This window comes from Dendrobates tinctorius, unplaced genomic scaffold, assembly GCF_039654945.1.
Source record: "Dendrobates tinctorius isolate UK_male_01 unplaced genomic scaffold, ASM3965494v1 ptg000129l, whole genome shotgun sequence".
In the NCBI taxonomy this organism is placed as follows: Eukaryota; Metazoa; Chordata; class Amphibia; order Anura; family Dendrobatidae; genus Dendrobates; species Dendrobates tinctorius.
The window spans coordinates 22,479,404-22,501,564 of NW_027361797.1; the positions used below are offsets into that span (position 1 = coordinate 22,479,404).

Genomic DNA, 22,161 nt, shown 5'->3' on the forward strand with positions numbered 1-22,161 from the left:
TGCTCTTTTATTCTATAAACTACTGACATGTCTCCGAATTTCCAAGAATTAAATTTTGTATTTATTTTTAGAAAATGAGAAATGGTCAAAAGAACAAAAAATGCAGTGCTTGCAGACCTCAAATAATGCTAAGAAAACAAGTTCATAATCATATAGAAACAACAATACTAATGTTTTAACTCAGGAGGAGTTCAGAAATAAATATTTTGTGGAATAACCATGATTTTTAATCACAGCTTTCATGCGTCTTGGCATGCTTTCCACCAGTCTTTCACACTGCTTTGGGTAACCTTATGCCTCTCCTGGTGCAAAAATTTAAGCAGTTCTTCTTTGTTTGATGGCTTGTGACTATCCATCTTCCTCTTGATTACATTCCAGAGATTTTCAATGGGGTTCAGGTCTGGAGATTGGGCTGACCATGACAAGGATTTGATGTGGTGGTCCTTCATCCACACATTGATTGACATAGCTGTGTGGCATGGCGCATTGTCCTGCTGGAAAAACCAGCCCTCAGAGTTGGGGAACATTGAGCAGAAGGAATCAACTGTTTTTCCGGGATAACCTTGTATGCAGCTTGATTCATACGTCCTTCGCAAATATTAACCTGCCCAATTCCAGCCTTGCTGACGCATCTCCAGATCAACACTGATCCTCCACCAAATTTCACAGTGGGTGCAAGACACTGTGGCTTGTATGCCTCTCCAGGTCTCCATCTAACCATCAGACGGCCAGGTGTTAGGCAAAGCTGAAAATTAGACTCCTCAGAGAAGATTACCTTACTCCAGTCCTCTATGGTCCAATCCTTATGGTCTTTGGCAAACTTCAGCCTGGTTCTCCGTTTGCTTCTCATTCATGAAAGGATTTTTTCTAGCTTTACATGACTTGAACCCCGCCTCTAGGAGCCTGCTACGAACTGTTCTTGCTGTGCACTTCCCCCCCAACTGCCATTTGCCATTCCTTTTGTAGATCACTTGATGTCATCCTGCTTTTGCTGAGTGATATTAAAATAAGATGACGGTCATCCCGGTCAGTGGAGAATCATTTTCGCCCTCTATCGGTCTGTAGCTTTGTTGTTCACAATGTCTGCTGCTTGACCTTGTTGTAATGGACTACCATCTTAGAAATTTTAAGGATGGAGGCAACATGACGCTCACTTTATCCCTCTGCTAGTAAAGCCAGAATTGAGCCCTTCTTTTTCTCACCCAAGACTTTTCAACTCCTTTGGCATGGTTAAGTTATTTTTTCATTCCTATTACTTTGGGACATTACTAGCACTTATTTTGCCATCCAGCTTGTCCTATTGCAAGAGGATTGTGAACACCACAGCAGGGTTTTTTATACTTTCCTTCATTAAATAAGATTTGGTTCAGGTGATCACCTAATCAGAAGAACATTAAGTAGAATGAGATGTACTCTGGTTGGAATTCAACTGACACTGGAATGGAATGGCTGTAAGACATGTAGAGAAGCTGATTTTTATAAAACTGTGCAGCGGTCTCTTAATTTTTGCCAGAGCTGTATATGGTTGTTGCCTCCATAGGGGGCACTAACGAGTTCCTTTCTGTAATGTTGTAGATAAGCCCCCGATGTAACCTGAAAGATAAGATAAACGAGTTAGATTATACTTACCGGGGGGTCCAGTCCGGTCCAATGGGTGTCGTGGTCCGGTCCGGCGCCTCCCATCTTCTAGCAATGACGTCCTCCTCCTTACTTCTGCTGCGGCTCCTGAGCAGGCGTACTTTCTCTGCCCTGTTGAGGGCAGAGTAAAGTACTGCAGTGCGCAGGCGCCAGACCTCTCTGGCCTTTCCCGGTGCCTGCGCACTGCAGAACTCTGCTCTGCCCTCAACAGGGGAGATAAAGTACGCCTGCGCAGGAGCTGCAGCAGAAGTAAGAAGGTCGTCATCTATAGAAAATGGGAGGCGTCGGACCGTGACACCCGCCGCAAACGACCCTGCCTCCTGGTGAGTATAATCTAACTTGTTTTTCTTCTCTTTCAAGTTACACCTGGGGCTTATCTACAGCATTACAGAACGCTGTAGATAAACCCCTGATGGCAGTGGTCGCATCTTATAGGCCAAAAATGGGGTGACAGATTACCTTTAACCATCTATTTGCTGAATTTGTTCATACAGTAAGAACTGGATCTCGTCATATATTTCCAAAATTGGAAAATTATCACATTTTGAAAAATGCATCTTAATATTTGTGCACACTGGTGCCTAGCATTACCCCATTCAGGGTTTATTGGCAGTCTTCTCTCCAGACCTCTGGTAATTCACTATAGTAGGATTTAGTGGTTTCCTTGCAGCGTGCTCCAACAAAGGGGCATAAGTAACGGTAAGGAGTGCGCAGCTTACAATTTGCAGCTGAAGGAAACGCTGGCTTGGCATATTCTTCCCCCTCCACCACTTTTATTGCGAGGAGTGTTGTTTATGCATCGCTGGATTGATCATTAACATTTTCAAAATTGCCGAGCTGCAGAAATGAAGATTTATCAATGAGAACCCCTGTGAAGACTCTTAGAGCTGTTGGGGCTGCAGCCAAGATTTGGTGTTCTCGCCACCGTGTTGATTTTTTTCCTTTATAAACAAGTGCTTAATCCTTTATGCCTTTAATCCCCTACATTCTGAGTGATCAGATGACTGCCTCTTAATTGGATTGCATGAATTATTCACAGCTTCCTCCAGGTCATTGGCCCCCACAGCAGCCTCCTCATGTACTAATTGAAGCCTTGCTTGTTGTGCTTGAGTGATTGGAGTGGTAGCATAATCCATATTCTGCAACAATCCATTAAAGTGATTGTAATTTGGCTAAATTAATAGACCACATTCTTGAGTGGGAAAGGATGGCAGCGGAGGATGTGAGGCTGCGTCTGGAGTGTCATTTGGTATTATAACCTAATTGGAGCAGATTCCTGGGAGATGAGAGGCGTAATGCCACAACAGTAATACCATATATATGTGGAGACTAAGTGACAATGAGCAATTAAAGCTCTGCTCTATAAGATGCATGATCATACATCTGAGACTGCATACAGAGACTTTGCCTGCCTCATGCCTCTTTTTCTTTTTGATGCCTATTGAAAACTTAGTACAATAGTCGCCTCCACGTGTACAGTGTAGAATATATGACATGGTACGGGCGCACCTCTAGGGTATAGGCTCACCTCTACGGTTTACAGCTTACTAAGTTTGGCTCCCTTATCTATGCCTAATGAACCTGGCAGCAATCAGGAGTACAATTTAAGGGAACCTGTCACCTTCAGTTTAAATCCTGTCTGGCTGGCTTACTAGACCAGCGGCTACAGGGAGAAAATGAAGTTACGTCCTCCCTGTAGCCGCTCACTTATGTCATTGAGGCGATACTTGGAGCAGTTAGTCACTGCTCCCTACACTTTGACCGCACTATAATCACGGCTTCACATTGGATTGACAGTTTGCTCTGCAGCAGGTATATGTACGGCATGTGTGCACAGTAGACTGTCAACTTGCCGACGATTGATTGAAAAAATGGGCCACCATAAAACTGAGCGGCTTTGACAATGGAATAATTTGTTATTGCTAAATGACTGGATCAGAGTATCTCCAAAACAACAGAACTTGAGCCTTAATCAGTGGAAGAGGTAACCTGATCTGATGAATACCATTTTCTTTTGCATCATGTGGATGGCCAAGTGTGTATGTCACTTGTCAGGGGAAGAGATGGCACCAGAATGGACTATGGGAAGAAAGCAAGCCAGCGGAGACCATGTGATGACTCATTGGTTCATAGCGGGACCTACAGAATTTTAGGCTTAACGTTTTAATGCTATGGCTGATCAGTGTATACTTCGAGGATGGTCCACCCACTAAAATAGTATAGTATAACATATCAATAAACTATCACATCCTACTGTCACTAGTTGACTGCTGCGGATTATATGGCTTCACAGTTTTTAGCTTGTGAAAAAAGGATCAAGGATTATCAACACAAACAACTGAGGATATAAAAAAAACACGTTACTTTGTTTGACGTGCTTCTCTGGGAATAGAAAAAAGTGTAATTTTACATTTTTTTAATACTTTTGTTAGCAAATCACTTTGGATTTTTTCTTCGGGGATCATCACTATAGTACATCAAAATGGTCGCGGTCTTGCTACACTGGCGCAAACCTGATCTAGAGTATTAAAATGACAGGAGCCTTGGATGTAAAAAAATAAAAAAACCACAGAAAAAGATTGGATACTGAAAATCATAAGATCAGTAATGTTAGCAAGGTTAAAGGGAAAAGTACATCTTTTGGTCAATGGTGGTCAAGTGGTGGTAGCGTAATAACATGGTATCACACCAGAATACTTTGATTAAGGATGACTAAAATGTGGATTTTTGTTGTGGTTTTCTTTTCATTTTTTTTCTACACCAGGAGTTTGGGTGGTGGACTAGGGGAAGGTATAATGGATGTGAAGAAATGGGATTATGAAGTATATGATGTGTACTTTGTATTGATAGTGTTTTTTTTTTTTTTTTTTTTTAAGCATATAAAGATAGGGTGGACAGTAGTGTGAGCAGCCTCTTATCTCATCATCCTTAGTATCTCCAGTATTAGATCAGATATACCGGGTGGACAGCAGTGTGAGCAGCCTCTTCTTACCTAATAACTCCTGTTATCGCCAGTATTAGGTCAGATAGACAGGATGGAAGACAGTGTGAGCAGACTTTTATTATCTCTGCACCCCTAGAAACTCCAGTATTGAGCAGACTCTCTTACCTCAACACCCCTTCCTGATAATTCTAGTATTAGGTCAGATACACAGGGTAGACAGCAGTGTGAGCAGCCTCTTCTTTCCTTAGCACTCCAGGTATCTCCAGTATTAGATCAGGAGTACATTTATTTTGAGCAGCCTCTTTTTCAGCACATCTGATTTCTCAGGTATTAGATCAGATAGACGTGGTGGACAGTAGTGTGAGCAGCCCCTTCTTGCCTCAGCATGCCAGGTATCTACATTGTTAGATAAGTTAGATAGGGTAGACAATAGTGTGAGCATGCATTTCTTACCCCAGCATCCCTGTTATCTCAAGTCATAGATCAGAAGGATAGGTTGGACAGCAGTGTGAGCAGCCTCTTACCTAAACACCCTTGATATCTCCAGTATTAGATTAGCTAGACATGGTGGACAGGAGTATGAGCATCCTCTTCTTATCTGTGCATGCACACCTTTTATATCCAGTATTAGATCAGAGTATATACATTGGGAGCACATCTTCTTAAACGTGAAATGAGGGTGTGGAGCTTTTTACTTCTCATGCTCACATTAAGGCTGTGTGCACACGGTGCGGTTTCTGCTGCGTTTCCAAGTACAGTACAATGAAACCCTATGGGGTTTCAAAAAATGCTGTGCTGACGGTGCGTTTTTTTCCGCGCGGTTTTGCTGCGGTTTACAAACCGCAGCATGTCAATTGTTTGTGCGGTTTCCGCAGCGGTTTCATACCTCTACCATAGTAGAGGTGTGAAACCGCAGGGCAAAACCGCAGACCAAAACACAGGAAAACCGCAGGTCACTTTACCTGCGGTTTTACCTGCGTTTCCGCGCGGAAAAAACCGCAGCGGAATCCGCAACGTGTGCACATAGCCGTACTTCTCCTGCTAACATTCTAGAACAAGTCTTTTTTTCAGTGTAACAAGACGGCTGACATTTTAATTTCCCTTAGTGGTCACCTCCATAGACATAATAAGTGTATTTTGCTTATTAAAGGTATTTAGAAATCTATTTGGAATGGTATTTTTTTTCTTTTTTTTTCTATTCTTGAACTTCCCCATTAGCTATGTTTTCCATTTTTAGACATATTAAAGGTAAAGTATATAAAGTAAAAGTATTCGGTATAACTATACAGTGGAGGGTAACTCTTATTGGTGTCTCGTATATGCTGTAATTTGGAGGGATCCGTCCCAGTGACTGACTCCCCTTAGACATAATCTTCCCTGTATTTATACAGGCTGCCCTTTCTTGATACTTGTGGTCTTCGTAGTTGTTTGCTGTATCTTTATGTAAAATGATTTATTCTGACGTCGGATATCTAAATTGCAGGAGAGATTGTGGAATCTTGAATTTTACATCGGAAGTAGCTAGATACAAATGTGTGTTCTGTACAAAGAGCTGCACATGGTACCATCCTAGTATAATTATGGCTTTTTCCATGTATTTTGCAGACACAAGAATCGGGGAAGTCTCAGTAATTTAGTATCTCAGCATCTGGATCATTTGAATTATCTCAATGATATTCTGATTATCAACTGCGAGTTTCTTAATGACGTCCTAACAGATCATCTGCTGAACAGACTACTACTCCCACTCTACGTCTATTCCCTGGTGAACCAGGACCAGGTATGACCACCGTAAATGTTAGCTGTATCGTTAATGAGCTATGAATTTAGATTGTGATTGATATCCTGGTGCCATCCTGGCATTTCCATACTACAGTAGCTACTTCTTATTAAAAGGGTTTTCAACCATATTAATGACCTTTCCTTGGCATAAGTCATCGGTATAATATAGCTCATGACGTCAGATACCAGGATCAGCAGTGCATACTCCGCACTGGACCTGGGGATGGTGAGTAATGCACATTTATTTTATTTTTATTTTTTTAAAATTACAGCTAGGAGAAAGTTAGAAGCATAACCATAAGCTGGTCATTTCTCTCAAACAGTCTCATGTACTTGGGGAAGTTTAGTTGCTTATGGACGTGTGTTCCATAGGGGAAGAACAAACAAGTCGGAACCTGACGGTAGTATCAGTCAAGCAGATTGCCAACGAGCCTGACTCTCATTTTCCCTAGTTTTTGCTGCTATGGGGTCAGTCGGAAGGACCACAGAATCACAAGATTGTTGCCACATCCATCTGCATATCTGTATGAGCTGCTTGGCACAACCTAGAAATGTTTCAGGCAGGGCTGTGGAGTCGGAGTCGGAGTTAGTTTTGGTTGGAGTCGGTAGAAATGTACCGACTCCGACTCCAGCTTTAAAAAAAAATGTATTAATATTTCATAATTGAACTTTCATATGAATTTTATAAATGTTACTCAAATATATATGTTCTATCAAATTATGAACAACAGTGATAAGCAGTTCTGCTGGAGATAGAGACATTTCTTACTTCTTGTGTGTCACTGTTCTCCACTGCCCTTATCTAATCTTATACTTGGTTAAACTCATGCTGCCCCAACCACCCTACTTACAATGTATGAAACTGAAAGTGAAAATGTGATGCAAATTCTTAGTAGTAAAGCTCCTCCTCTAGACTAGATCATACTAGGTGTGCGTCTTCCAAGCATCTCACAGCTGCCTGCTACTCAGAAGAGGAAGACTGTAAGAAGTATTATCCTTTCAACAAACTTTGCATCAGTTAACTGTGAGTACATGAGGAATAATAACAGTATTACTGACCACTATATAAGTTGTACGACCTGGCAATAATTTTGTAGAATTGTTTTTAGGAAAAACAATTGTCATTTGGATTGTGAATGCAGAATTAAAAACCTGAGAATGTCAAAGAAGCATCACATTAAATCAGCTGTATTTGAACATTTCACCATCACTCAAGATAGAAAACATTATGTCTGTCAGTGTATGACAAATGATCCAGACGAAAACAAATGCTGTGAAGCCAAGATGAGTGCATATTCAGGCAAAGATAAAAATGCTCCTACCAGAGCTTCTAATCTAAAGAGACATTTACAGCGCTTTCATCCAGAAGTACTGAAAGCAGTGGATGAGAAAGACTGCATCCAAACCAATGAACCAGTGCCCAGCTCTTCCAGCCAAACAAAGGAGCAGAGAACTTTGCAGCCATCAGTTGCAAGATATTTTGTCAGTGACAAAGTTACTGTGACAATGACAGTAGATATATTTAAAAAACAGATCATAGAGCTTGTTGTAAAGGATAGTGTGCCTATTTCATTATTTTCACGACCAGCTTTTATGTGTCTGAATGGGGAAATGGCCCGCAAGCTTGGTGTTACTCTGGAGAGAGAGAGTATTAGAAAATTAGTAATCGAAGAAGCTTTTAAACAAAAGGAAGAACTTAAAAAAACTCTCAAGGGACGCTTTCTGTTTCTTAAAATGGATGCCTGCACACGTCACAGAGTGAACTATTTTGCCATCAATGTCCGATTTGTTTGTGACAAAAATGAAATAGTTACCAAGACATTGGCAGTAAAAGACACCAAAGCTCATCACACCAGTGAGTTTCTCCAGGTCTTGGTGGAAAAGGTTCTGCAAGACTATGAACTTAAAAAAGAGCAAGTTCTTTCTGTCGTAACTGACAATGCTTCAAATATGATAAGTACTTTTAAGCTAATGAATAAGAGTAATGATGGTGACCAGCAGCTAGAAGAACATTCTGGGTCCACAGACACAGAAATGTTTGAAATAGAGGAACACAGTATTGTAACTGAGGAGCAAACTGAAGTTGCTTCAGATGAACAGCAACATGATAGTTTAGATGATCTTGTTGAAACTGTGTCAATATGTTCTTTCATTCATCACATGCGCTGTGTTGTGCATACGCTACAGCTGGCTATAAGAGACAGTCTGCAAGAAGGACATGCTGCTGCACTGATTGGCAAGGTGAGAAAATTGGCTACTGTTGCCAGAACCCCTAAAGTTGACTCAATTTTGAAGAGACGTGCTGGAAAAGGGGCAATTATTGATCAAGCCACACGATGGGGCAGTACTTAATGATTCAGCGCTTGGTTGAACTGAAAACCTTTCTTGTAGACATGGCTAACCCTCAACTGACGCTAAATGAAAGTCAGTGGAATCAGGTGACTGAGCTGGAAAAATTGCTAGAGCACCCATTTACAGTGACTAAAAAATTACAAGCAGAGGACTTAACTCCAGGTATTTTCTTAAAGGAGTGGAAGAACCTGATGTTTCGCCTGTCCCAAAGAGGAGGGTTAATTGCAAGTGGCATTGCTACATCAATGAAACGGAGAGAGGAGCTACTATTACAAAATAACATTCTTTTGGCAGCTGTTTATGTAGACCCAATGCATCGGATTCTTCTAGATGATCAACAGCTAAGTAAAGGAAAAGAAGCTCTGTTTGAAATAGCAGTAAGGATGAAAGGGTTGCAGAACAGTCAGGAGGAACAAGAAGAATTTGGTCGTCCTGCCACATCTTCACCCTCATCAACTGATGAAGAATTTAATGTCGAAAAATATTTGGATCACAAGGACCGTGCAAAGCGTTCCCGCATAGAAGAAGAGTCATCCCCATCAAGGAACACAGCCAGGACATTTCAGCAGAATTTTTCATGTGCACTAAAAGAAATTGAGAAATTTGACCGTTAATCAAAAATAACAGTGCAACAAGCGATTCCTCTGTATCCTGACATTGTCAGAGATGTTGCCCGAGTGGTTACTGCTTTGCCACCAACACAAGTTAGTGTAGAGAGGTTGTTCTCTGCTCTCAAAATAATTAGATCAGATTTGAGGGCATCCATGAAGGAGGATCTGACAGAGGCAATACTTTTTCTGAGGACAAATTTATAGATTTCTTCTTATTAACTGCATAAAAGTGTTTATTGCATATTTACTTACAGTTTAGAAAAGTTTATAAAAGTTATTTGCTATATTCTAATTGTATTCTAATAAATGTAGTTTTTGTTCTAAGTGGTCTGATTACTTATATGATGGTGATAAACTGAATAAGCACGATGTTTAATATTTTACAACAGTAAATTTGTTGTTATGAATTGGCCATTTATGAAGGAGTCGGAGCCGGAGTCGGAGTCAGAGCCTGATAAAATCCAGGAGTCGGAGTCGCAACTGTGGCTTACCGACTCCACAGCCCTGGTTTCAGGTATATTCACACGTGTTTTTGCAGCATTTTTTTTGCAGCATTTTACAGTACCAGCAAAATGAATGAATGAAATATCAAAAAATCTTTTGCATTTTTTTCCTTGCATTTTTTTTTTTTTTTTTTTTTAAGTCTACAGTATGTCAATTCATTCGGGGTTTTGCAACGTTTTTCACCCATTTTAATGAAAGAGAAAAAAGCGCAAGTAAAAATGCACTCAAAAAACTTGCATAAACTGAAAAATGCTACAAGGATGTGTGAACATACTCCTCCTCTCCGCTATTGTTGTGGGTAATGCCCTGGACTTTCTCCTCCTGGGTTCTCTGGAAACAGTTTGCATAGCATATCACTAACCAGGAAGAAAGGAAACATCTTGATGACTTCAATTTCCTCTAATAATAATATGCAAAGATTTAGGCAAAGTTCGGAGGAGTATGTAGCCCTTTCCAGGGAAAGGGAAATTAGGTTGTGGGTGAAATTGTTTTACAACCCAAGCCCTGTACTTGTCCATTGTGTTTGCTGTATTGTGAATGGTGACTGTACTGGAATATGCTCTTAACAGATTGGAAGTGTAATAAATAGGTGTAGTTTAGTGTGAAAAGTCGATGTTCTGCATCATCAAGATGACAGTGACCACAAATATTATGCGATATTGAGACTTTTGTACAGCTAAAGGCAATCTGTCACCACATTTGACTAATCTAAACTATTAATGTGGGCATACAGGTTATAGACTTCTGAAAAAGTCATACCTGTGGATATCAGATGCCTTTTTGCTGGATGAGAAATCCTCTTATCACTTTATATAAATGACCTTCCAGGCTCTAGGGCAGATGGTGCCTGGAGATAAATCTGCCTCCAGAGCTTATTTTACATGAACGGGAGTTACCAGTGAGACAAGTAACCAACACAAGAGGTATGAAATTTGTCTTCTTGCAAACACATGTTTTGCAGCCCTCTGAGCTCTGCTGTATTGTAACAATACTACACCCTGTCTGCCTGTGAGATGGAAGCTGTGAGGAACCTGCAGATGTACCCGGTATAATCACGCAGCTCTGCAGTGAGACCAGGAGAGCAGAGAACGGACATTACACATCACACTGGTAACTCCCCTTCATGTAAAATAATCTCTGGAGGCAGAGTGGCAGCGTCCTCCCCAGAGCCTGTAAGAGGGCATTTACATAAAGTGATAAAAGATGATTTATCAGCAGTAAGGCATCTGGTAAGAGACATACATAGACTGTTTTCAGCAGTCTGTAACTGGTATTCCCATATTAATAGTTTAGGTAGGTCAAATGTGGGGACAGATTCCCTTTTAGTACACCCCTTAGCCCACCCTTTACTCTGTCGCCCATTATTAGGTGGTCACTGACTACGTCATAGGTGACATGATGACTATTGTATTACTCCATGAACTGTGTAGCCAATCACAAGCCACTAATGCGGGTTGTGATTGGCTGCAGCAGTCACAAGTAAAGGTCAAACGTGATCCAGATCCATTGGGGTCATTTGCTCTTTGGGGCTCTTGACTTTTTTTTTTGTTCATTTGCTCTCGGACTCTTATCTTTATTTGAGATGCTCATATTGATGTGTTGTTTTTTTTATATAAAACTAAAGGTTAAATATGATTTACCTTTTTATATATTTTTCATTATCTTTAGGCAACAGACCGTCCAAGAATAAGTCCGCAAGTTTCCTTGTACCTGTTATCTCAGGTAAGTTCATATATAGCTAGCAAGGTGGAAAATGTAAGGGTAGAGCTAGATGGTGCGGCGGTGGTGAATTTGGCCTAAAGTCCGCCAACCAATATGGCTCACGGTGTATCGACCCGCCTCAGATGGGCAGAGCTTCGTCGGCACTAAGATCTGGCCATTGCCTAATTGCTCATTAAGTTCCCAAAAGTTGAGTCTTGGTATGTTTATAATATATAATATGAGAGATGTAGATATATAGATACAGTTGTGCTCAAAAGTTTACATACCCTGGCTGAAGTTTTTCTTTCTTGGCATTTTTTTTCCGAGAATATGAATTGTAACACCAAAACTTTTTCTCCACTTATGGTTAGTGGTTGGGTGAAGCCAATTATTGTCAAATAAGCACAACTGTATAGATAGATAGATAGATAGAGATATATATATATATATATATATATATATATATATATTATAATATATTACATTACACATCATGTATGTCCCATAGTATTGATTCCATTTGTGGTTTGATCTGTACACTTTCCACATTTTTAAGAGGTGATTTTTTTTTTTTGTATTGGATTTCTTTTATATAGTTGGTAAGTTTATTTTATTTTTTTTTTTTTAGATATTGATCATTTAAGTAGCGTAGCAATTACTATTGATCATTTGTGTAGTATACCAGGCATGATTCCAATAGCTTGATGATTTATATTGCAATATTGTATACATTTTCAGGCTGTCGGTAATAGCCCCTGAAAAAGTTAGATTAAATGAGCAATTAAAAGCTTCAAAACACTACATGAAAAAGCGAAATAAAAGCCCTGATAATTTATGTAACGCTGCAATTAATCCTACTATCCAAGCTCCCTTTGTCAGTACCATAGGTGTGTTATAGTTTCTGATCACCTACTAGAGTTCTACAGGCAAAGTTGGACATAAGGCATGGGAGCAGATAAGTGATATAAGATGGAGCATGTGCAGTATAGCAATATTGTTTTGTCGTTGCTGTGCACTGTGTTCATTTTTTGGGACGCTTTTACGTCATGTTTTAAAGCGGAACTCGCCTGAAAAAGATGTGTGCACATGGCATAAAAGGGTTTTACTGCAGTTTTGTAATCCTTTAAACTTTGCCATGATGACTATACAGTTTAGTTGTACTATATTTGCTTGAACGTAAGGCTGTGTGCACACGCTGCGGATTAGGTGCGGATTCATCCGCGCGGATTTTGTAAAATCCGCAGGTGAAACCGCAGGTCAAAATACCTGCGGTTTTACCTGCGGATTGCTCTGCGGTTTTGCCCTGCGTTTTTTTTCTCCTCAATGGAGCAGATGGCAAACCGCAGGGGAATCCGCAGAAAGAATTGACATGTCAATTCTTTCTGCGGATTGAAAACCGCAGATAATCTGCGCGGAAAATTCCGCACCATCTGCATTGCGGTTTTTGATTCCCATATGGAATCATGGTACTGTACACCGCAGCAAAAACTGCTGCGGGTCCGCAGCGGCCAAAACCGCTGCGGAACCGCAGCAAAATTCGCAGCGTGTGCACAGAGCCTAACGTTACTCGCTTTTCGTCCACTGGTTTCATCTCCAATCTCATACCTTGGACTAATTTTGGTAGATACAGACTAATCTGATCTTATCTGCCAGCCATTCACCACTTCAGAATATAATCAATGGCTTTCAGGGAGTTACAAGCACATTTATTGTCACACTTTTCGCACCCGGCGCTTATCATACGTAAAGTTCACGACTGAGGGTTTTGGTAAATCCTATAGATAGTGCTGGTAAATATATTAAAAGGGTTTTCAATTCTACACCTCAACAGGCTTGACCGGTGTGAAAATACCAGATTCAGCATTGCTTACTGCCACTTCTCCACTGCCAGCTTCAACATGGCTGCATGCGTGATATTCTCTCTATAGTCCTTGCCGCGGTGGCAATGTAGATGTTACGTGGACATCCATGTCAACAGCGTAGATGCAACGCTCTACCAGCATTAAACAATGCTGAATTTGGTATTTTTACGCTGTTCAAACCCTTTTAGCAAATTGAACAGTAAGATTGTAAATCCACTTAAATTGGGTTGTTTCAGGAAGACAACTCATCTATAAAATGAAGCTCTGCCCACGAATATCTGATCCCTGCCTTCTGGTTTATGAAAACAATGTTGGCCATCGTTTATCCCCAGGGAAAGTTGCAGCCAACTAAATGCTTGATTTTCATTGTTGTCCATGTAATATATTAAATGGCCTAGTCCACTGGGAGACTTTGTTGCTCTCCCCTCTGGTTTGTAGAATTGAAGTCTCAAGGTTTGACTCTTCTTTGTGATTGTTGATGAAGGTGCTGCTGTTCCCATAGCTTTTTGTAAAAAATCAGCTCATATATTAAACGTATCATTAGGGCCCTGTGCTTCAAGTGTATGCCATGGCAGTGTCGTTTTGGTATGTGTTGAGCCTGCATGTGTCGGGGGCGTACATTTATTTTCTTCATAGAAGACCATACCCTGTTTCGCAATTTTCTTTTACATAAGTTAAAAATAAAAGGATAGTCCATGGTATGTATTTTGTCTCCAATGAGCGCTAACAGGTAATGTATGCATAAAAAGTAGTAGGTGCCACAGCCTTCCGCTAATATTCTGCATCTAATTCTCCTGACATAGACCTCTGGCAGAAGGAAAACAATGGGCCCAATTCATCAAAGCTTTCCAGAATTCTAGAGTAAAAGTATTGAAAATTTGCAAAATTTAGGTGCAACTCAGAGGTTTGATACCAGTTTCTCCCAGCTCTGACAAAATGGGCGTAGCTTGGGCAGGGCGGGACGCCACAGCTCGTCTGATTCATTATTATTACTTATTATAGCGCCATTTATTCCATGGTGCTTTACATGTGAGGAGGGGTATACATAATAAATACAAGTACAGTAATCTTAAATAATACAAGTCACCGACTGGTACAGGAGGAGAGAGGATCCTGCCCGCGAGGGCTCCCAATCTACAAGGGATGGGTGAGAATACAATAGACAAGGGTAGAGCTGGTCATGCAGTGGTTTGGTGGATCAGTGGTTACTGCAGGTTGTAGGCTTGTCGGAAGAGGTGAGTCTTCAGGTTCCTTTTTAAAGGTTTCCAAGGTAGGCGAGAGTCTGATATGTTTTGGTAGAGAGTTCTAGAGTAGGGGGGATGCGTGGGAGAAAGCTTGTATGTGATTGTGACAAGAGGAGATAAGAGGGGAGTAGAGAGCGAGATCTTGTGAGGATCGGAGGTTGCGTGCAGGTAAGTACCGGGAGATGAGGTCACAGATGTATGGAGGAGACAGGTTGTGGATGGCTTTCTGTGCCATGGTTAGGGTATTGAACTGGAGTCTTTGGGTAATAAGGAGCCAGTGAAGGGATTGACAGAGGGGAGAGGCTGGGGAATAGCGGGTGGACAGGTGGATTAGTCGGGCAGCAGAGTTTAGGATAGTGGAGGGACGCAAGAGTGTTAGAGGGGAGGCCACAAAGTGGGAGGTTGCAGTAGTCAATGCATGAGATGATGAGGGCACGCACTAGAGTTTTTGCAGATTCTAGGTTGAGGAATGTACGGATCCAGGAAATATTTTTGAGTTGAAGTCGTCAGGAAGTAGAAAGGGCTTGGATATGTGATTTGAAGTAGAGATCAAAATTAAGGATTATCCCGAGGCAGCGAGCTTGTGGGACTGGAGAGATTGGGCAGCCATTTACTTTAATGGATAGGTCTGTTGGGGGAGTCGAGTGAGATGGGGGAAAGATGATGAATTCTCTTTTGTCCATTTTAAGTTTTGGAAATCTAGCGGAGAAGAAGGATGAAATAGCAGACAGACATTGAGGGATTCTGGTTAGTAGGGAGGTGATATCTGGTCCAGAGAGGTAGATCTTTGAGTCATCAGCATAGAGGTGATACTGCAAGCCGTGAGATTCTATGAGCTGTCCCAGGCCGAAGGTGTAAATGGAGAAGAGCAGGGGCCCTAGGACTGAACCTTGCTCGACTCCCGACAGATAGGTGCGGAGGTGGTGTGGGAGTGAAAGACATTAAATGTCAGGTATGATGCGATCCAAGATAGGGCCAAATCAGTGATGCCAAGCGATGAGAGGGTCTGTAGTAACAGGGAGTTGTCCACTGTATCAAAAGCAGAGGACAGGTCCAGGAGGAGGAGGACAGAGTAGTGTTGCTTGGCTTTGACATGATGAGCTTTAGAAATCTCACTCCAATACCTGACAGATTGAGATTTCTGGCGAGGTGCACGACACTCATCAGACACTCCTGATCACGAGGAGGCGTGCAATTCCTCATGAATCAGTCTGACTACAGCTTTGTTCCCTCATCAAGAGCGGTGTGAAGAACACCTGCCTTGGTCAGTTGTGCCCAATGTGTGAATAAAGCCTAAGTGAGACAACCTTTTTGATAACAGACCTAGTTTTGGATCTAAAAACAGGATACAGAATAAATGCATGTCTTATAATAAAGCTTTTCTGAAAGGTCCGATACCTTCAGCTCTTATGTTAGGGACTGATGTGTATGCCATATAACATCCATATACTCCAAAGAGTAGTCCCAGGCATATCCTATAGTATCATACATGTGATACTGCTATAGCCACATGTACAGTGTAAAGTAGGTATATAGTAACTTTCTTATATATGTGCTACCCAACTGAAAGCAGTAGTGATGAAGTGTTGCCAGCCATGTTGACAGAAAAAACTTTCTGCAAGGCAGTGTTGGTCATTAAAAGCCAATATTGTTTGCATTATTCTGAGCCATTTGGAGATAGGCTAATATGTCAGTTCTTTGCCATATTCTGCCTTCTCTTTGCATGTTGAATATAGGAAACAGAAAAGGCAGAAGTGGCCAAAAACCACCTCTACCTTCTATTTGACCATGCTAAGGGCACAGTGTTAAAAGTCAGAGCGCCAGATCATGTCTCAGCCTACTTATTGATAAAACTGTTTTTTTGGGGCGTTTTAAGGGTTAATTAATAAAGAGCACATTGCTATCACACTCGAAGCAGAATGCACTATAGTGCTTTCTTCGAGATCGTGTCCCTGTGTGAACCAGCCCTCACTATGTAAATGTTGGCTATAAAAGAACACCCTCCCATGTCGTCTTTCACACATTTATTTTCAGTCCTTTTATGCACTGACATGTATTCCCAACAAAGTGCACCCTACCAAATTCAGGTATATCGGTAACCATTATTCATCCTTGCTCCTTAACCCTTAGCACATGGGACTTTATTGATCCTTGCATTACTGGAATGGCTTTCAGCATTTGGAGCCCATCCCGTTGCCTTAAAATAAATAAATGTTCTTTGTCCTGACGCCCTATAAGCATTTAAGTTTCTACATGAATTGACCTTATAAACCTTTGGTGGAAGATCTACACTCGCTAGCAAATTAGGGCATTTCTGTAGATCCGCTTAATAATGCACTCTGAGCAACCTAAACCCTTTTAAATTGCATTCACGAGGAACGGAAATAAAATAAATAAACTGCTGGCGCTGTCCTTATTTTGTCCTTGGCAGGAAGGACTTGAATATGTGACACGGGATATATTAGGATGGTAAATCTTCATTTTTCACCCGTGCATCAGATACCTTGCCTCCTTTCTCCATCCGGAGTTATATATATGTCATTGTGTCCTTCTGCTGTCACAGGCGCTGGATAGATCCTGGCATTTACAGCTCCTCAAATAATACCGCTTAATAATTTCAGATCAATTGGCCGTCGTGATCTAAATAATTTTCTTTAAGGAAAGGAGAAAGACAAAGTTGCTGATTTTTAATGATTCTCACAGAAAAAGACATAAAAGCGTAGTGCTCTAGTATATAGCTTGGGTGGCTATTTATTTGGTTCTTACAGTGGCATGTAAAAGTTTGGGCACCCGTGGTCAAAATTACTGTTATTGTGAACAGTTAAAGGGGTTGTCCTCTATTATGACAACCCTTTCTTAAACTAAATGTTCAACCCTGATAATAAAACCTATACTCTCCTCCCATGCCGGCGCCGTTCCCACAGTGTTGGCACTCACTCTCCCCGGGGCTGTGATGCAGTAATGTGACGTGGGTGCCCAATCAACACTGGCGTCACTGTCTCCGTCTTCGGACAAACTGAACATGAAGAGGAAGCCAGAGATCAGCTGCAGCCCTGACTTCCTCTTCATGTCCAGTTTGTGTAAAGGCAGAAACAGTGACGCCAGCGCTGATTGGGCGCTGGGCATCACGTGTCACAACCGCATCACAGCCCCGGGACCGCGAGTGCCAACACCGCTAGAATGTCGCTGGCACAGGAGGTGGGTATAGGCTTTATTATTTTATTGGGGCCAAACATTTACTGTAAGAAAGGGTTGTCCTAGTAGTGGACCCCTTTAAGCAAGTTAAGGTGACACATTTCCTTTGTATTTTAGCAAAGAAAAAAATAGATATATTAAAGTTGTGCTCAAAAGCTTTAAATAGCCTGTTAGGGTTATGGCTTGTTCACAATCATTGTTAGGAAAGGCCAGGTGATACAAGTTTACCAGCTTTTTAAAAACCCAGCCTTCTCTAACAGTTTGCTCAAAATACAGTAGCCATAGGTTCTTCTAAGCAGCAGCCTTAGCTCTCTGAAATTGAAAATGGTGGAGACCCACAAAGCAGGAGAAGGCTATAAGAAGATAGCAAAGCATTTTTAAGTTTCCCTTTCCTCAGTTTGAAATGTAATTAAGAAATGGCAGTTGACAAAAACAGAGGAGGTCAAGATAAGGTCTGGAAGACCAAGCAAAATGTCAGAGCTGCTTGTAGGATTGCTACAGAGATAAATGAGAGACTCTGCTTGACTGCAAAAAGAACTTCTGAAAGATTTTAGCAGACTCTGGAGTTGTGGTACATTGTTCTATTGTTCAGAGGCACCTGTACAAATATTGTGTTCATGGAAGAGTCGTCAGAAGAAAACCTCTACTGCGTCTTCATACAATTCAGTGTCAGAAGTATGCAGAAGAACATCTAAACAAGCCTGATGCAATTTGGAAACATGACCTGTTGCCCAATGATGTTCAAATAGAACTGTTTTCCACAATGATGAAAGGTATGTGTAGAGGTAAAAGGGCACAGAATTTCAGCAAAAGAACATCTCCTCAACCATTGAGCATGGGGATGAATCAATCATGCTTTTTGGGCTGTATTGCAGCCAATGGTACAGGAAACACTTCACCTGGTAGAAGGAGCAATGGATTAAATGAAATTTCAACAATTTCTTGATGCAAACCTATCACAATCTGTAAAAAAAAAAATAAAGCTAAAGATGACTTCTACAAATGGATAATGATCCTAAGCACATGTCTAAATCCACAAAAGACTACCTCGAAAGGCACAAGCTGAAGGTTTTTATTTTTATTTATTTATTTTTTTGAAGATCTCCAAATATTCTGCACATACAAAAATTTAAAGGAGTTGTCTTGAACTTAAATTGATGGACTATACTAAGGGAAGAGTCTGTTGGCTCTATAACTCGGACGAGAATCACAACTCAATGCCCAGACTACCCAAATCCGTGCTTGACAGATGCATAGAAATACATGCTATCGTGCTCGGGTCGATGGAGTCGACGGCCAGTCCGAGAATTATTTTGTGATCCCTATCCAAGTTATACGGTCATCAGACTCTTCCCTTAGGAACAGTGGGAATCCAACTCTCAACAACCCATGGATCAGCTGTATGAAGGTGCTGTCAAGCTCTAGTGAATGCGGCATCCCAAGGCTCAGTGCGTTTAGCAATGACTGTCCTGGTATTACAGGTCACAATGTCCTAGCAGTGGCTATGCCTGCTGTCACAGCTCAGTTTCTTACCTAAAAATAGGGCTGTAGTTAGCCGTAATATTAGGCAAAGACAATATCAGACAAGTATCTCTCCGCTTTCCGTCTCCAGCAGTCTTCTTGTGATCACAAGTGTAGTTGGCACATGATCGCAGCAATGAAAATCCCAGAGTCTTTGTCGCTATTCAATAGAATCTGTTGGGAAGCAGCTGACACTCTAGTTGGTACGACACCCCAGCTATGTAACTCGCATACTTAGTCTTGCGACGACCGTTGAAATCGGATTGTTCATTACACACCTTTAGGATTTGGCAAGTTGCAGTATGTGCCAAAAGTTTCCTAAGGTTTGGACAACCTCTTTAAACAATATTCAATCACCATCTGCTTAACAATGAAAATATTCATTACTCTCTTCCCCTACAATAGGTTTATTCTTTATTACTGTTGATCTGGTATGATGTTTAGGGTCTAAATGCTAAAGAGATTGTTACATGAGCAACAAAGGAAAAACTGGGGCATGGCTATGTAGCGGCGGCAAAAGGACGCACTAAGAGAGAGCTCCTGGTATCCTGACGTTATCCGATCAGTGGACCCTTACCAATGTGATTTATTTGCCTCTCTCCGGACCCCACTGGATTCCCGGACACTCCTGGACCCCCGCGGGAGAGCGCTGCTGGATTCTTGTGTGCTGGCGGCAGTAAAAGCTGGGGCAGCCGGCGGCGCCTGCACGAGGCGGCCATCTTTGGAAGCACGCGCTCTGCCTGTGTGATACGCGGTGCTGGTCCCCATCGCTGCAGTGCTGACAGACGGTGAGCACATATCCTGAAAGAACTGTGGAGGGCAAGCGGTGAGTGCCCTGAAAAATTGGGCCGCGCGTTCCTCTTCACTAAGTCACATGGCCTGCCAGCGCTATTACTTTAAGGGTCTGGTCCCTTCCTGGCTGCTGTCCTTGTGGGGTGGTGTAGTCCCCCCCGGGGTCATAGAGGCCCTTGTTCGCTGCTCGGAGCCGGACATTGTCTCCCTAAGTGGCCCTATAGATCTGTTACTTTTGGGGCTTTGCTGCCATTATATGATAGCCCTGCTACGCCTATAACAGAAGACTCCAGAGTGTACTGTTCTCGGCATCCGGCTGTGCCATATTGCTATTGAAATGAGTCGCTCTAAGGGATCAGGAGCAGCTGAAGGACTGAAAGAGTATGCTAGAATAGATCATTCTGATGTTTCAAGACACCTTAAAAATAACCCCTCACAGGCTCAGCGTAAAAGCCGCTCTTCTGGAGGTGAGAAGGAGAGTGAGCAAGAGGAATTACCCCTTAAACAGGTGTCTGAACAACTGATGCAGGCCATCTCCTTAACCAGGACATCTCTGACTGGGAAGATAGAGGACGTGTACACTAAGGTGGGGCGTCTCCGACAAGACATGCAAGCCATGAGGGGCTGCATTACGGAGGTGGAGGCACGGGTATCCCAGGTAAGAAGATACCATCATACCTATGGAAGCCAAACTACCGAAAGTGGCAGGTTCGATGAACGCATGGAGGCAAAAAGCAGATGACCTGGAGAACAAAATGCGTCGGAATAATATCCGAGTTATTTGGCTCCCGGAACGTTCGGAGGGTCAACACCCGGAGCAATTCCTAGAAGACTGGCTCCAAACTACTCTGGGAGACGAATTCTCCCCAACATTTGCGGTGGAAAGGGCCCACAGGGTCCCCACTAGGCCTCTTCCTCCTGGAGCCCCACCTAGACCTTTTTTGGCACGTCTCCTTAACTGCAGGGAGAGGGATGTGGCTCTGCGTTTGGCACGGCGGAAAAGCCCAATCAAGTTCAATGATGCCACAATCTAGATTTTCCCAGACTTCTCCATGGAGCTTCAGAAACAACGGGCACAGTTCATGGAAGTAAAAAAAAAAGTCTCCGGGAGAGGAATGTTATGTACTCGATGATTTATACGACCCGGCTTCGTGTGGTCCACGAGGGCTCCGTCTTGTTTTTTACGGATCCAGTGGAGGCGACTGAGTGGCTACGGTCCCACAAAGGGTCTGCTGCAAAGGAATCCTAATACATCTGTTGCTAGTCAGTACTCTTCCATTAATGGCCTGATTGGAGCTCTGTCTGCAAGCGTCCAACTACCAACAATACCGGACACTCTGCTCAGTGATGGTATCCCCTTGTTTTCTTCATGACGGGAGTATAAGACTTTGCTCCCATATTGTTTGTTGTTTATTTACTTTGTTTTTTTATATATATATTTTAGGTAAGATTCGCAGCCACCAACAATTTCACTCTTTAAGTGATGTCTCTAACTTTTACCTGGGTAATGATATGCCCCATATTCAGCGGAGTAAAACATGGAGTCTGAGTTGATGTGTATGACATGGAATGTGAGGGGTATAAAAACACCCCGGAAAAAGATTAAGGTCTTCCCGCAGATCAGACGTTCTCACCCTCACATTGTGGCCTTGGTAGAGACGCACCTGACCAGGGATACAGCTTGGTGCGTGCAGTAACCCTGGGTACAATGGTCTGTCCATGCACTGCTAGTACATAGAGACGTTAGATGGGAAGCCAGGGAGACTCGGAGGGACCCTGAGGGTCGTTTTGTTTTTGTGTATGCACTGATAAATACCAGGGAATATGTAATCCTATGTGTCTATAACCCCCCTCCGGCTAGTATGTCCATTCTTCTGAAGGCAATGAGTTTTGCCCTGGATTATCCAGACGTGGATGTTATTTGTATGGGAGACTTCAATATGGTTATGAACAACTGCCTTGATAAATTGAGATTGGATGTTGGAATGACTGGGGGGTCCTCTTCGCTGACTACA

The 22,161-nt window shown here is 42.1% G+C and overlaps 1 protein-coding gene across 4 annotated transcripts in view; it reads left to right on the forward strand.

Moving 5' to 3' along the window:
- Positions 1 to 22,161, forward strand: part of CLEC16A (C-type lectin domain containing 16A) — a 411,773-nt gene that overhangs the window by 69,917 nt on the left and 319,695 nt on the right. For all 4 annotated transcript variants that reach the window (XM_073542856.1, XM_073542853.1, XM_073542854.1 and 1 more), the window contains exons 7-8: positions 6,188 to 6,362; positions 11,500 to 11,553. In XM_073542856.1, coding sequence (XP_073398957.1) covers positions 6,188 to 6,362; positions 11,500 to 11,553 — 229 coding nt within the window. The remainder of the gene's footprint in view (positions 1 to 6,187; positions 6,363 to 11,499; positions 11,554 to 22,161) is intronic.